This window comes from Pollicipes pollicipes, unplaced genomic scaffold, assembly GCF_011947565.3.
Source record: "Pollicipes pollicipes isolate AB1234 unplaced genomic scaffold, Ppol_2.1 Scaffold_4740;HRSCAF=5597_pilon_pilon_pilon, whole genome shotgun sequence".
Lineage (NCBI taxonomy): Eukaryota > Metazoa > Arthropoda > Thecostraca > Pollicipedomorpha > Pollicipedidae > Pollicipes > Pollicipes pollicipes.
In genome coordinates this window covers 8534001-8549268 of record NW_023596545.1, presented here as the reverse complement: position 1 = coordinate 8549268, position 15268 = coordinate 8534001, and the positions used below count along the sequence as shown (strand labels likewise).

General features: G+C 54.0%; 1 protein-coding gene across 2 annotated transcripts; it reads left to right on the top strand.

Annotated features, from left to right (window-relative positions):
- The first annotated feature begins 867 nt into the window (after positions 1-867).
- Positions 868-13703, top strand: LOC119099190 (lysine--tRNA ligase). Of its 2 annotated transcripts, XM_037222299.1 has the most exons (13): positions 894-1003; positions 6063-6208; positions 7337-7475; positions 7878-8120; positions 8657-8860; positions 9066-9151; positions 9493-9652; positions 10183-10345; positions 11021-11148; positions 11466-11597; positions 11957-12169; positions 12522-12665; positions 13521-13703. In XM_037222299.1, the coding sequence occupies exons 2-13, from the start codon at positions 6075-6077 to the stop codon at positions 13596-13598; spliced, it is 1824 nt and encodes a 607-aa protein (XP_037078194.1). In that variant the 5' UTR covers positions 894-1003; positions 6063-6074; the 3' UTR covers positions 13599-13703. The 2 variants fall into 2 exon arrangements, with proteins under 2 accessions (XP_037078195.1, XP_037078194.1); XM_037222300.1 differs by lacking the exon at positions 6063-6208 and having other exon boundaries at positions 868-1003.
- Positions 13704-15268: the final 1565 nt, after the last annotated feature.

The window sequence follows — 15268 nt, the reverse complement described above, 5'->3', positions numbered from 1 at the left end:
ACACTTATTAAGCTTTCGTGCATACCACACAAAAGCTTCACACACACCATAATTTCAGGCACAATCCCATCCATACACGGGGCTTGGCGCGTCGCGATCAACTCGTGAGTTAGTTATATTTCCAAACGGCGCAGCGGAACATGTTGAAACACTGCCGTAATTCACTGGGCTACAATACCACAGTGATCGGTTGATGTTTCTCACGCAAAGAACCGACTTCTCGCACGGGATTCTGCAATTCTGCACTTCCTTGCCTTCAAAGATGCCCATGCGCATAAGCTTGACACGTACAACCATCTGAAAGATTTTTGGAGGGTGTGTAAGCCCGGTGCGTAACCGCCCTCCGTTTTGGAGGGTGTATAAGCCCGGTGCGTAACCACCCTACGTTTTGGAGGGTGTATACGCACAGCCATATATATATATATATATATATATATATATATATATATATATATATATATATATATATATATATATGGCTGCGATATAAAGAGGCGTTACATATAAATGTACCGGCTCGTTGACCACCATGAATGTGGCGCAAGCATTAAACCTGGAAAACGTGATTTAGGAGGATCTATTTTAGGAAGCAGATCGTAGTAGTGATTTATATTTAGAAGGTGTTGGATGCAAAATTTACAATATTTGTTTACATAGCATTGAAATATAGATGTAGAATAGGGTCACTACCCAGGTCATGGATGAAATCTCCGGTCGGAATCATGTTACTAGTATCTACCAGCCTTCGCGTAGTTTCAGCCAAAAACCATACTACGGGCTACCAAATTTTAGTTCCATGATGACGTCACGTCTGCATAGCCTTCTCCCTTCTCTAGTACCCTTGCTTTCAATGCTGCGCTGATGTAAGGTTGCGGTATCTGCTGGTCGTAGGGGTGCTGTCCGGGAGGAGTGGCGACTGGCGGCTTAAGCCTCGCTTGTAGCTTTTTGTGACAATGGGAGTTGAGGATTCGGTTCCAGCGGAGGGAGAAAAGATTTCGAAAAAGTGAGTTTGTGCAAAGCAGTGGAGCGTATTGATTGTTTTATTCGGTACCGTGGTCCGGTGTGCGCCGTAATCGTCTGTACGGGCCATGTGCCCATTGCCTCACTCGTAAATTATTTCCAGGCTCCTCGTGTATAAAAATGTGGTGACAGTACTTATGTAGGATAAGCCAACTTTTCACATGAAATTTGTATGGATAAGGGACAGTAAAGTTGATCTGCCCTCCATCCCTTGTACTCCCATCCTGTCATATCATAAAAGTGAAGTTGTGAAGTTACAGGGAAGTTTTCTGGCATAGCAGCATGGTGGTTTGTAGTGAAAATTTTGTTGCATGTATGCCATAGATGTGAACATCCAGAGTTTTGTAGAGTTTTGTGTATGATTGCCACCACACTCAGCATGTGGAATGCCAATGTGAAAGGGAATTATGATGCTGCAAATGCTATTTTAGGAAAACTTATTCAAAGGCAGTTTCATCCATAAGTGATTTGAAAGCTAAGCACAATTCCCCTGATTATAGTTTGGTGCATGCAAGCTACAGGCTTAGCTCCAAGCTCCAGGCTTTAACCTGGTTAGTGGGGTTTAATTTCTGACTTAGCAGAATTGCATGATTACCAATTGTTAGATTCATTGAAACCAATCCTCAGCTTTTTCCATGAGGCCTTGCCCCTATTATGTTGGAAAGGGCAGCAGGATGTCATTGCTCCCCCCATCCCCCTCTCCTGTCTGTGCTGGCAAAACAGGTCAAGGGTTGATGTGCACATGCTTTGGATCCTGAGGATGTGACTACCTGAATGCAAGATTCCTGAAGTTAAATGGGATTTTTATGGAGTTTTTCAGCTGCATTTTACTCTGTTCTGCTCTGGGTTCTATTCATCCTGTCAAAATGTTGCTTTTGTACCTGCCTGGCAGATGGAGGGGAGAGCTATGCTGACTGAAGGTGTGTCTGCTGCTGTGCAGCATCAAGGCTGTGAGACATCAGCTGATATTGTGATGTCACTGGGTGGGTGCCAGTAGTGTAGTGGTTAAGGCATCTGTGTTAACCACTGCCCATCTGGGAAACCAGAGGTATGGGTTTTGGTTCCCGGCAGTGCCCGCCCTTCCCGCCAGGATGAGAGGCAGGTGATGCCATATAGCCTCAGCAACAGAGTGTGTCGTAAAGCCCCAATGACATGACATGACATGCCGCTGGGTGTTTAGGCCAACTGAAGGCCATGAGGCATCACCTGCGAATATGACATCACTGGTACTTAATTCAGTATGTGATGTCACTTGTCATAAGTCTTTAGAGCACCGTTGGGCTGACTGGATGCCATAAGGCATCAGCTAATACGTGATGTCACTGGTATGTGACAAAACATCAGATGCAACTGGCCATATTCCATCTCTACCTTTTGTACCTGTCTGCGTAGTAAGAAAGACAATCCTGGAGTACAAAGTCTCCTGATATACCTTATACCGAAAACATCAAGTTTTCCAGCGCTGCTACTTACTGCAAGCATTCACGTGCTGAATAATGGTTCTGCCGAATCACCGCAGTGTGCGACATTACTGATCATGACCTTGTACGAGCTCATTTGGGCCCCCAAGGCCACGATGCATCATATCCCATGAAGCATCACCAGATAATATGATGCCACTGGTGTTCGTGTGAAAGAGTCCGTTGGTTTTCCGGGGGACCATCGACTTGACTCGAAAACAGACGTTGAAAAGGAAGAGTCTCTATTAGCCAAAGAGTTGCAAAATGAAGGCAAGAGAGGCGTTGAAAGGGCGGCGTCGCACACTCCGAAGTCGTCGTCGTCGTCGTGAACGCCAACGCGACTCGCGTCGAGCCGCGCCATCGGAGCCTGAACGTGAACTGATAGGCAGGGACCATATGTCCCTGCCCGCGTGTCCCATAAATCCACGTGGCCCACATACGGGCCTTAGATGGTGAGGACCAATCGGCAGAGGGGCCGCTCACACCATCGCGGAGACACCGCTGCCGCGCCGGCAGCAACGGCCCGTTTGCTCGCTAACAACTGGCATGCGACTAAACATCAGGCGCAACAGCCCATCTTCCATCTCTATCTGTTGTACTTGTCTGCTACAAGTATTGCCGTGCTCAATGAAGGCTCTGCCGAATCAGTCACGTGTCGCGTGTCAACGTGAGTTGTCCGAGTCATGTGTGACGTCACTGGTCGTGAGTTTTTATAGGTTCTCCTGGGTCGACTAAGGACCATGAAGCATCAGCTGACGATGTGACGGCACCGTTTTTTGACTGAGTGTATGACGTCACTGGCCATGAATTTTTTTAGCTCTTTTGGGCCAGCGTAAGGCCGTAAGGCATCAGCCAACGATAAGACGTCATTGGCATTTCACTAAGCATGGGGCGCAACAAGCCATGCTTCATCTTTACCTTTTGTTCCTGTCTACCGCTAGTATTGGCGTGCTGAACGAAGGGCCCGCCAAATCACCTGTGTGTGATGTCACTAATCATGAGGTTTTATGGGTTCTTTGGACCGACTGAAGTTCATAAGCCATCAGCTAACGATATAACGTCACTGGCATTTAACTTAATATCAAGTGCAACGGGTCATGCTCGATCTTTACCTTTTGTGCCTGCCTACTGCAAGTATTCGCGTGCTGAATGATGACCCTGTCGAATCACCCGAGTATATGAGCTCACTGATCATGAGTTTTAACGGCTTCTCGTGTGCTGCCCAAGGCCGCGAAGCATCATATCCCATGAAGAACCACCAGATGATATGAGGTGACTGGTATTCAACTAAGCGTTTGGCGCAACAGGCCATGTTCCATTTTCACCGTCATACCTGCCGACTGTAAGTATTGGTGTGCCGAATGAAAGCTCTGCTGAAACACCTGAGTATGAGCAATCATTCAGCACGTCAATACTTGCAGTAGACAGGTGCGAGAGGTAAAGATGGAACGTGACCTACCGCACCTGATGTTTGATCGAATACCAGTGACGTCATAGCGTTAACTGATGTCATATCGCCTTGAGTCGGTCCAAAAGAGCCGGTAAAAACCTTATGACCAGTGGCGTCACACGCTCAATCAAATACCAGGGACGTCACGTCGTTAGCTGATGCCTTATGGAATTCAGTCAGCCAAAAACTCATGATCAGCGACTTCGCGTACTCAGGTGGTTCAGCAGAGCCTTCAGTCAGCACGCCATAACTTGCATTAGACAGGTATGAAGGATAAAGCTGGAAGATGACCTGTTGCGCCTGATGTTTCGTCAAAAACCAGTGACGTCATATCATCCGGTGATGCCTCGCGGGATATAATGCTTCGTCGCCCTGGGCGGCTCAAGTGAACCCGTGTAAACTCATGAGCGGTGACGTCACACACTCAGGTGATTCGGCAGAGAGGTTTAGTCGAATGCTGGTAATGTCATATCGTCAGCTGATACTATGTGGTCTTTAGTCGTCCCAAAAGAACCCATAAAAATTCAGGACCAGTGACGTCACACACTCAGTCGAATATCAGTGGCGTCATATCGTTAGCTGATGCCTTATGAACTTCAGTCGGGCCAAAAGAACCCATAAAAACGCATGACCAGTTACGTCACACACTCAGACGATTTGGCAGAGCCACCATTCAGCAGGGGAATACTTGCTAAAGACTGGTGCGAAAGGTAAAGATAGAACATAGGCTATTGCGCCAGAGGTTAAGTTGAACCCCAGTGGCGTCACATCGTCAGGTGGTCCCTCATGACCTTCGGTTGACACAAAAGAGCCCGTTAAACTCGTGACCAGTGATGTCACACACTCAGTCGAATACCAGTGGTGTCATATTGTCGGTTTTCGTCTTATGGCCCTCAGTTGGCCCAAAAGGACCCGTAACCAGTGATTTTACACGCTCCGGTGATCCGTCAGAGCAGGGGCGTTTGATAGACACAGATAGATAGATACATAGATACCTTCCTCAGTACCGTCACAATGCCAGCTGACGCCTGACAGCCTTTCCTCAACATGACAGTACATGAACCCTGCAGCCAGCGTAGCTCTTCCCACCGTCGGCGGCACAGATACCAAAGAAAAAGAAAGCCTCAACCTTCACCCCACCCCACCCACCCCTCTGAAAATGGGGCTCAAGCAATGTATAAAGACATTTGTATGTTGGTAGGCATGCTTATAGATAGTTAATGCCAGCTTGCAAGCAAACATTTGTTAACTGCGAACAAACGGTAAACTGTGGTATGTTAGGAAAATGACTACTATGACTCAAGATCAGAATGCCTTAAGCCAAGTAAGGTAATTTACTATGAGCATGTAGTTTAGCATTTTCCAAATATGTTTGATTATCATGTTGTTCACTTTTGCCCACACCAGCGAAGGGGATCGCTTTATTTCGGGCCAGTCGCTATAGATCTTACCCTTTCGGACCTTGCTGGTGAAGGTTCCAGCATGGTTGGCACCTGGCAGCTGGTCTTATTTTTTTAAAGAAAAAATGTAGGGTCTGCAGCCATGAATGCACCTGGTAGCCAGTTAGCTTTATGGGTGCAAAATGTCCTTAGTAGTTGGTGCACCCTAAAAGCTCAAGTGATCATCATTAACATCATCATCATTTTGTCTAAGTTTCTTGTCCATTCCAATTTGCCCAGTTTCAGATCGTCAAGTTGTCTTGGAGCATAATCTGGTTTTTTGTAGTGCTGCAAATAAAGAGTCTAAGGATCTAGTAAAAAATTAGGTGAACTTTTAATGCATAAGGTGGGGAAAAATTTCCCACAATTATCATATCCCCACATCACAGTTTTTGACTCACCTGTATTTTCTAATTTATCACTTCAAGGAAACATCTTTAAGTGATAATGTTGTTTAATGTATTTCTGTTCTGAAGCAGCCTCAGTGGATGCATCATGTAACATTGTGCACTTTATATATCGTAGCCACTGATTTTGCAGACAGTGAGGCACCTTTAATAAGATGTTAAATTCTGGAAACTGTCAGATGTTTATTCACTGGTGAAATTGTCATGCTCCTGTACTGTACCCTTTCGGAGCAGCATCAGTTCAGTACAGGATATTCCCACTGACGCTTTGCTTGGCATGTTACAGACGTCTTTAAGGATGTCTTGTAAGCTGGGGCTGGCCACCTGGTGCTGCCTCAGGCAGGCTCATAAGGTGACCAGTTTGGCGCGGGCTTTAGGAGGTCCGCTAGGACCCCAACTGGCGCGTCACCAAAGACTCCTGGCCACATCCAGGTGAGCCGGCCCCAGCTTACAGTGGTACATCCCGTCCAGTTCCGTAGTTTGGGTGCCACACGCAGCCGCGATAAGAAGTTACCATTTCGACATATGATACAACCGTGCCGTTGTAGCACACTCCTGTTATATTCCGATGCATCGCACAATCGCAGATTCCTTCCTTGCGGCACGTCTCGTTTCCGTCTGCCTCAAATGCTAATGCATGTGCGTGCTTTGGACCGCAAGGTGTCCAAGCTAGGTACGTCTCAGGGTCAAGCGTGGTGTCAGGTCATGTTGCATTGGGACAGCGCTGGCAGCACCGGTCATTGACCTGGTGTCGACCGGAATGCCAGTAATACACTGTTGAGTGTGGTGTTTTGCGGCCGTCGGTCAAAAACTGACCACCGGTCAAAAACTGGTCACTGGCCACTCCCTCCACCACCCCGTGAACCAGTCTCTCTGTCAGTCATGGCCAGGCCTCCATTGGGAGTCTGGCACAAGTACAACGACTCCAGAGTCCAGCCCATCCGTATGTACTGCGGTAACCACTGCGAAGCGTTCATTTTTTTCATTGTTTTAGCGGCTGGTCATTGACCTGGTGCCGACCGGAACGCCAGTGCTCGAAGGACTGTGAAAGGGCCCTCACCTTCAGTTCCGTCTGCTAAACACCTTGATGCCTTATTGGCATCGTCGGCGTGTGTCCTACATCTGGTGTGCGATCGATTGGGAGTGGTCTGCTGCTGAGTATGGTGTTTCACGGCCGTTGGTCAAAACGTGGCCACCGTCTGCGCTTCTCTTTTCCTCCACTCCCTTCATCACCTTATAAGCCAGTCTCCGCCGGTCATGGTGGCCAGGCCAGTAACATGTGTCATAACACTACAAAATGCTGTCCAGCGCGCCTGCCTCGCTGTGATGTGGTTGGCTGCGTGCCGGCTCCCACGCCGCTGCCGTCGGTGGGCGGCCGGCTCCCACGCCGCCGCCGTCGGTGAGCGGCCGGCTCCCACGCCGCCGCCGTCGGTGAGCGGCCGGCTCCCACGCCGCTGCCGTCGGTGAGCGGCTGGCTCCCACGCCGCCGCCGTCGGTGAGCGGCTGGCTCCCACTCTGCTTCTGGTTATGGTCGACCGCTTACCGCAGTCTCTGTCGCAGTGAGCTAAAGCGGCGCCAGAAGCAGCAGAAGAAGGAGCAGGAAAAGGCGGAGAAGGAGCGTCAGAAGCCGGTGGCGGCCGCCGCCGAGGAGGCGTCCGCCAAGTCGGCCGCCGCCGCGGAGGGCGAGCTCACGGCAAATGTACGACCCCGCCTCGCTCCGCGGCCTCCTGCGGAACAGGACCTCTCCCTCTACGCCCGCCGGCGCAGCTGCCACGCTCACTCTGTAGAGCGTGACAGCTGCGCCGGTGGGTGCGGAGGGCATAATTGTGAACTTTGTGATGCTGTGATGGTGTCGTTCGGCGATGCTTTCCGTTTTTATCGCCTGTAGTGAGCTATAATGATGTATGAAGTGCGCAGAAAATCATAAATATACATCAAAACTAACGAAATCGTCGAATTATTTCTAGCGTGTACGTTTTCGCCCTGCATGTATTCTGGCCACGGCAGCAGCGTCCCGCGCCGCGTCGCACTTGTTCGCTCATGGCCGTGCCTCTCGTCAGAACCATGACGCTAACCCGACTCTGCGCCCTCCGTGCGGCAGGAGTACTACCGGATGCGCGTGGCGGGCGTGACGGCGGCCAAGGAGGCCGGCGAGAACCCGTTCCCGCACAAGTTCCACGTGACGACGTCTCTGCAGGAGTTTATCGGCACGTACGGCGACATCGCCGACGGGTCTGCCGTCGAGGACGTGACGGTGTCGGTGGCCGGCCGGCTGCACAGTATCCGCGAGTCGAGCGCCAAGCTGCGCTTCTATGACCTGCGCGGCGAGGGCGTCAAAATACAGGCGAGTCGCCGTGCAGGGGCGGCGTCGCCGTGTGTAGACTCCGTTGTTGCCTTGGCGGGGTTCGCCGTGTGGGACTCCGGTGAAGTTTTCTACGTTGAGGGACTCATTCGTTGCGTTGTTGGGCTCTTGTTGCCACGCTATATAATCATTGAGCGCAGAACTCACGGTGTAAGATTTGCCTTTCGAAACGCTGCTGAAAACGCTTTGCATGCTCGTCCGCACCAGTCTCACCAGACTCGAACCAATCGTTGCTGAACTGAAACAAATAGTGAGCTTCTCAAAGATTTTTCAACGCACCTATTTTTTCAGTGCAGTACACCACAATGGCCGGAGAACCCAGGCGTGTTTTATGCTCTGCCCCTGGGCTGCCGTCCGTCCGTCCCCCTTCGCCAAGACATGTCCCACTTGTCACCTCTGCCACTTCCCCCCTCCCCCCGCACTTCCGGCCGGTGGATCCCGGCCAGCTGTAGGGCGTCGGGGAGCGGGGTAGTCCCTCACGCTATCCTTGCCTCCCTGACGCCCAGCGCTCTCCGCAGATAATGGCCAACTTCAAGCTGTACGAGGACCCGGAGCGGTTCGGGGCCGACACTGACCGACTGCGGCGCGGCGACATCGTCGGCGTGGTGGGCCACCCGGCCAAGACCAAGAAGGGCGAGCTGTCGGTGGTGCCGCACCGGCTGCAGGTCCTCACGCCCTGCCTGCACATGCTGCCCTCCATGCACTACGGCCTCAAGGACAAGGTACACCGGCGCCGCTGGGCCGCCGCCCGCTTCACGTGTGGCTGTCATGTTGCCAGAGCCCACTACCCCAACAGCACGCATAAATCAGCCATGGGTTGCAGGAAGGTCAGTAATGATCAGTTATGATATTGGTCAGTAATGATATTTATAGACATGAAGTGTTGTGTGTGTGTTTTTGTCGCCTGACTTGCGGGCGTTTTTTCAGGAAACAAGGTTTAGGCAGCGGTATCTAGACCTCATCATGAATGAAGACGTGCGTAACAAATTTTTCGTCAGAGCTAAGATTATCAGGTGAGGCCGTACGCACGCCATAAGCGTGCATCCGCACGCGTTCCATCCTGTTCTCAAATATCATTGAAATACTGGGGAGTGCTTCAGGTGCAATCCGTTGCCACTGACCCAAATACCCTGGTGTGCTTCACCATTGTCATGCCATTTGTGCTGACTGTCAACTGCTGATTTGAAGGAGCTGTGCAACATTGTTCGTGTGTAACGGTCGTGTGCTGGTCGAAGCGCTCATTTTCCACCTGCTGTCGTTCCCGATAAGCAAACACTTTTTCTCGTTCTGTTCGTTGGACGGCGGTTTTAGTCAGTTCGTTGTCGCGCAATGGTCCATTTGGCCCGGCCTGCAGCTACGTGCGCAGCTTCCTGGATCGACTCGGCTTCCTGGAGATCGAGACGCCCATGATGAACATGATAGCCGGCGGCGCCACAGCCAAGCCGTTCGAGACCTACCACAACGAACTCAGCATGAAGCTGTTCATGCGGATAGCCCCGGAGCTGTACCACAAGGCGAGTCCCATGTCGGACGTAAGTCCGACGTGTACGACGACTCTGTGCCGTTCGCAGTGGCCTGCAGAAAGCTTTCACAATTAGGTTGTCTTCCCCTCAGTCTGTTGTGGCGGTTGTATCACGATCACGCTCTTATTGACTCATCCGCCTGTAAACTACTGTTTCATTACAGCCTTCCTTGGAGGTGTTGTAGCTTCCGCTAGTGTGATGTATGGACTAGATTGGATATGAATGACCAGCGTCAATATGGAGGGAAAGGGCGTGATTGCAAGGTGTACGAAACGGGAATATGGATGGTTCAGCCCGTTCAACAATTACTATGCCGTACACACTGATCACCTAAGGCCACAGTTCAGCCTCACTGACCGATCGCCGGCTCTGGCTCAAGGCATTCGGCTAGCTGGCCGGCTCTGACTTCGGACACCGGCTGACTGGTGGGCTCTGGCTCGACACGCGCGACGGACTGGTCGGCTCTGGCTCTGGGTATCTGGGTATTCTGCTAATTGACCGGCTGTGGCTCTGCGCCGCAGATGTTGGTGGTGGGCGGCATTGACCGCGTGTACGAGATCGGGCGCCAATTCCGGAACGAGGGCATTGACCTCACCCATAACCCGGAGTTCACCACCTGCGAGTTCTACATGGCCTACGCCGACTACAACGACCTGATGGAGATCACAGAGACGATGGTATCAGGTGCGTGGTTGTTGGCCCAGCCCGACCGGTGCACTTTCGCACGTACGTCACAGGATCATTCCCCGATGGTCTGGCGGCGCCTTGCAGCTGCCATAATGAGCTCCGTACCGCGTTGTCCATGGAGTAATCATCTTAACTGCTGGGCGCATTTATGCCATGATCAATGGGAGCAGTGCTGGTCGTTCGAGCCAGGTGATAGCCATGTGCGGTACGATGTTGCTTTTATAGTGTGTCGAGGTCGAGTTTGAGAGCGCTCGGCAGCCCTTCCCCGCCCAGGCCGGGCTGCAGTCCCAGTGACCGGGTCTGGTCATCGGCAGTTTGATCTCATTCTTGCAATGCAACATTTGAGTTAACACTGCCATCCGGGGGCCGAAGGATCGCGAGGATCGAGAAAATCGTATCCTACGGCATGTGAACAACGGTCAGCATGTTTTTTTTTTCATGCCGAAGCAACCTTTTAGGCTGGTCCTCCAGGCATGCGTAGCGGTCCGCCAGGCCATCATGATCATGTACAAATGTTGAACATAGACATGCGTGATGTATGTGTTGGGGAGGGCTAGGCAAGGTCGGGCTGCAGCGTCGCCGACCTGGGGCACCGCTGACCGGGCGTCGGCCGGTCGGGCCACGAGCGTCGCCGGCATGGGGCACCGCTGACCGGGCGTCTGCCGCGCGCAGGCATGGTGCGCTCCATATTCGGCACCACCCAGGTGACGTACCACCCGGACGGTCCGGACGGCGAGGCCTGGCAGGTGGACTTCACGCCGCCCTTCCGCCGGCTGCACATGCTGCCCGAGCTGGAGAAGGTGAGCCGCCGCCGCCGCTGCTCTGGCGGGCTTTGGGCGGGGTCTCCGCACGTCGGCAGCCGGACGGGAATACTGTGTGTTCGGCCACGGTCAATGACAAATCTTATTGCCCGTAGTTACGATAACGGTACATGTGCATGTTCTCCATCGCATACGTTTATTTAATTCATTTCATGCCACATTTTCGTATTGCCCATCATCGTTCACTGGTTGTCACCCGCCCTTTGCCTCGATGCTGTAGAAATCAATGTCGTGTTTCGGCCGTCGCGGGTTGAGTCAGCTGACATGATCGCGGTCTGTCCCTGCCGCGGCCGCAGGCGCTCAAGACGTCTCTGCCGCCCGCCACTGAGCTGACGGGCGAGCCGGCGCGCGCCGCGCTCGACCGGCTCTGCGTACAGCACCAGGTGGACTGCGCGCCGCCACGGACCACCGCCCGCCTGCTGGACAAGGTGAGCCGCCTCGCCGGACGGAGAGCCGGCTCCGGTTGGCGCTGCGTGTGCACGGCTGCCGGACAGCGGCGGCGCGGGGCAGCAGCAGCGGAAGGGTGTGGTCGGCGCGTGGCGTCGGTTCGCCGCCGCCGTGCACGCGGCGTCGCCGTCCGTCACTGCCGCTGATTGATGATGCCTCTCCAGTGAGGCAGGTCTTGTTTTGGCCCGGGTGGCCGTGTACCGCTGTGGCGTGACGGCATCACGTGGCCAGTTGGCCTCGTGACGCCGCCGAGCGGCCGTGACGCCGCCGAGCGGCCGTGACGCCGCCGAGCGGCCGTGACGCCGCCGAACGGTGTGTGACGCGTCCGCCGCGCCGCCAGCTGGTCGGCGAGTTCCTGGAGGAGACGTGCATCCAGCCGACGTTCATCCTGGACCACCCGCAAATCATGTCGCCGCTTTCCAAGTACCACCGCTCGCAGCCGGGCATCACGGAGCGCTTCGAGCTGTTCGTTTGCAAGAAGGAGGTGTGCAACGCCTACACGGAGCTGAATGACCCGATCACGCAGAGGCAGATGTTCGCCATTCAGGCCAGCGTGAGTACCGTCCCCGTCCGCGAACGGGCCGGGACGTCGCCGCAGACAGGTACGGCGACCCCGCAGTTGTCCTTCCGCTACCGCCGGTTGTCGCCGTACAAGCGCGCGGCGACCAAGCCAGCGAGGGTCCGAGCTGCGCGTGGGGATGCTGGCCACACTTGGTGCGAGCTGTATCACTCGCAGTTGCCTCGGCGGGCGGCGAGTCCGACTCTGCGATTCGGGGTACAGTTGGTGGGCCTTGTGCGGGTGGTCCGTTTGTGGGCTGCTCTGCTCGCGCCCGCGGCAGATCGGTCCGGTCCCAAGGACCCCACCGCGCTCACGTGCGCGTCTCACGCGCCCCCGCTCCGGGCAGGCCAAGGCGGCGGGCGACGACGAGGCGCAGCTGATCGACGAGAACTTCTGCACGGCGCTGGAGTACGGCCTGCCGCCCACCGGCGGATGGGGCATGGGCATCGACCGGCTCACCATGTTCCTGACCGACTCCAACAACATCAAGGTGCGCCCGAGGCCTGCTGCGGCAGCGCGAGCCGCGCTCGTGAGGGCTCGGCGACAGCGAGACGGCTCATGTCGCGGGAGCTGTCTCTGACGCGGCATCTATACAGCGTCGCTCGCGTGCGTCACGGGGTGTCAGATGGCTGTTTCTGTGGTGGGAAGCAGTGTACCAGCAGTCGGCCGCTTGGGTATCAGGGATGGCGATATTTTGTCATGCTTATACACTCCCGGCTTGGGATGCACTGCCAGTTGCGTCTCCCCTTGCTCAAAATCAACCAATATGCATCGAGCCGGGCGGCGTGCAACGCGTGATCTAAGCGCCTCAGGCCTGGAATGTGAGCCGGGCAGGTTAGACATCCGGGTGCGGGGCCGAAGGGCGACGGATTAGCGCCAACGAAGTGCGTGCAGAGGCCGTTGGAGAGCCCACATCTCGGATACCATACTGGATGAATTCTGGAATGCGGACGAGGAGGCGCGTGCATGGTCGCCTGCGCCGTGATACCCGACGTTGCGCTGCCCGACTCTGACTTACGATGCCACTCGTGGCTGTCGTCGCTGCGCTTTGACAATGACGTCATACCGCCACACGATAGTAGCGTCCGCGTAACCCGCGTAACGTGCCGCCGCGAGCGAACCCGAGCGGCGTCAATCACGTCACTGTTCCTAACGCCGCGCCTTGGCACTGGCGCCGTTGCAGCGTTTGTTGTGCTGCTCCGACAGTAACGTCGTGGTGTACAACACTGACGCTACTGAGACATGCTTACATACCGAGGTCACGTGATGTTGCGCCCGGACACTGACGTGGCCGTGGGGTGGCCTCCGGCATCAGCACTGACGTCACTGGACCGGTGTCCGGCAGGAGGTGCTCTTCTTCCCCGCAATGAAGCCAGAGGACAACCGTCCTGCGGAGCCGGCCGCCGATGGGCCCACCAGCTGAGGCCCGCCGTCGACGCCGTCAGCACCACTCCCAGTTGTGATCTATTTATGACCCCCCGATCCCGGGCGGTCTCTCCCCTGTTGCCGTTTCCGAATAAATTCACGACCGGGTGGAAGCTGTTTTATCTTGAGTTCTCGGCGGCACGTGGAATGGCGCGAAGATGTGTACCGCTTTGAACCATGTGGACATCGGGGGTGGCCAGTGGGGCTTTTTGTACAACCCGAACAACTTGCTGGTGGACTTGTTGACTTGCTGGTGGAAGCCAATGAACCGCCTTTGCTTGTTAGAAGACGACGTACTTTGGATTACGCCACGGTGTTGTAATCCCCAGATCAACCGGCTTTCGAGTCCATTTTCTCTCAGCCGTTAATCCGTTCTTAACGGGCAGCCTACGTCGGCGCGACCCATGTGTATGCGCGTCCGGGACTGGCTGGATGAGGCGGATATTACGCTAAATGACATTGCCCCGAACACTGGGACCTAACTCCTTGGCGGCGCCCGAGTACAAATAATGATTTGCAGCTTTCCATCAACATAAAAGCGGCACTTTCCCACGAGAGCTGCCCAACTATTCGTTGGAACGGATCGCAGGACACGAAAATTCATTGCAAATGTGTACTAACTGATCCGAAGGCCCGACAGGGACTGGTTGCGCAGGTGTTGGCAGTCATCACACCTCAGGTTTCTGCCTCCCGCATTGCGTGTCAGCCTCTTCCTCAGAGCCGTTCACTTTTGCAGCAGATCTTCAGCACGTTACTTGTCGCCCAGAAGGGAATGAAGTCATTTTGGTCGTTAATTTAAGTGTTTTTCATCATTGGGCCCGACGTTGATGTCGCGCGACCACTCCTCTGATGCGATCGATCTGGGAGAAAATGGGATGGCCGGGCGACACTATCAGCCGTATGAGTGTGTGTTGGCCCCCAGTCACGTAGGGATATTGGGGAATGAGAGCGCGGATGCGGTAGCGAAAGCCGCTGCGTGTGAGAGGATGCCGCTACCACTTAATACACCCGCTCGCGATATAAAGTCTGCCACGTCCAAGTCCGCTAAAGTCCGCCACACATGGCAGAACGTGTTTGGCCAACATCTCCACACTTTCAGGAAAACCAAGGCCATATATGGTAATTGTAGATTTCACTGCAGAGTCCGCTTTCAGGAAGTCACTCTGTACTCTTTGCTTGGGTCATGCACATGCAGCGTACTCGTCCTGCTCGACGCGTCAGGATGTGCCAGTGTGACAGGTGCGGGGACCGGTTGTCGGTGGAACATGTCCTTGTTTTGTGCCGGCACAATGGAGCGAATCGGAGACGATATTTTCCACCAGCTTCCCTCAATCGGCTGATCGGTCGAGAATGCCGACCCATGCTGTGAAGTCCGAGATATGCTCGCATTTTAGCACACATTGACATATTTTTACTCGGCCCTCAGTGTAAATGCACCGGCGAAACCGCTTAATACGAGTTGAAAACATATTTATAGCGTGCCAGTACAGATACAGATAATCATCCTCGAGTGGGCGCAAAATGCCCCGTGCTGGCGCGTCATAACCGCCAAACTACCACCACTGCTTTCGTAGGTGCAGGTGGCTAACAACTTCGCGGGTTCTGAGTACGGGGAGCGTGGCGTTTTGAACTAGATTCGACGGTTTGTGAAGTCGTGGCATGTCTGCA

Bases quoted from the DNA above. Each gene is read 5' to 3' on its own strand.
- LOC119099190 (XM_037222299.1), top strand. From the start codon at position 6,075: ATGTCTTGTAAGCTGGGGCTGGCCACCTGGTGCTGCCTCAGGCAGGCT. The intron at 7,476-7,877 runs GTACGACCCCGC...TCCGTGCGGCAG, and splicing joins AGGGCGAGCTCACGGCAAAT to GAGTACTACCGGATGCGCGT. The intron at 11,149-11,465 runs GTGAGCCGCCGC...CCGCGGCCGCAG, and splicing joins TGCTGCCCGAGCTGGAGAAG to GCGCTCAAGACGTCTCTGCC.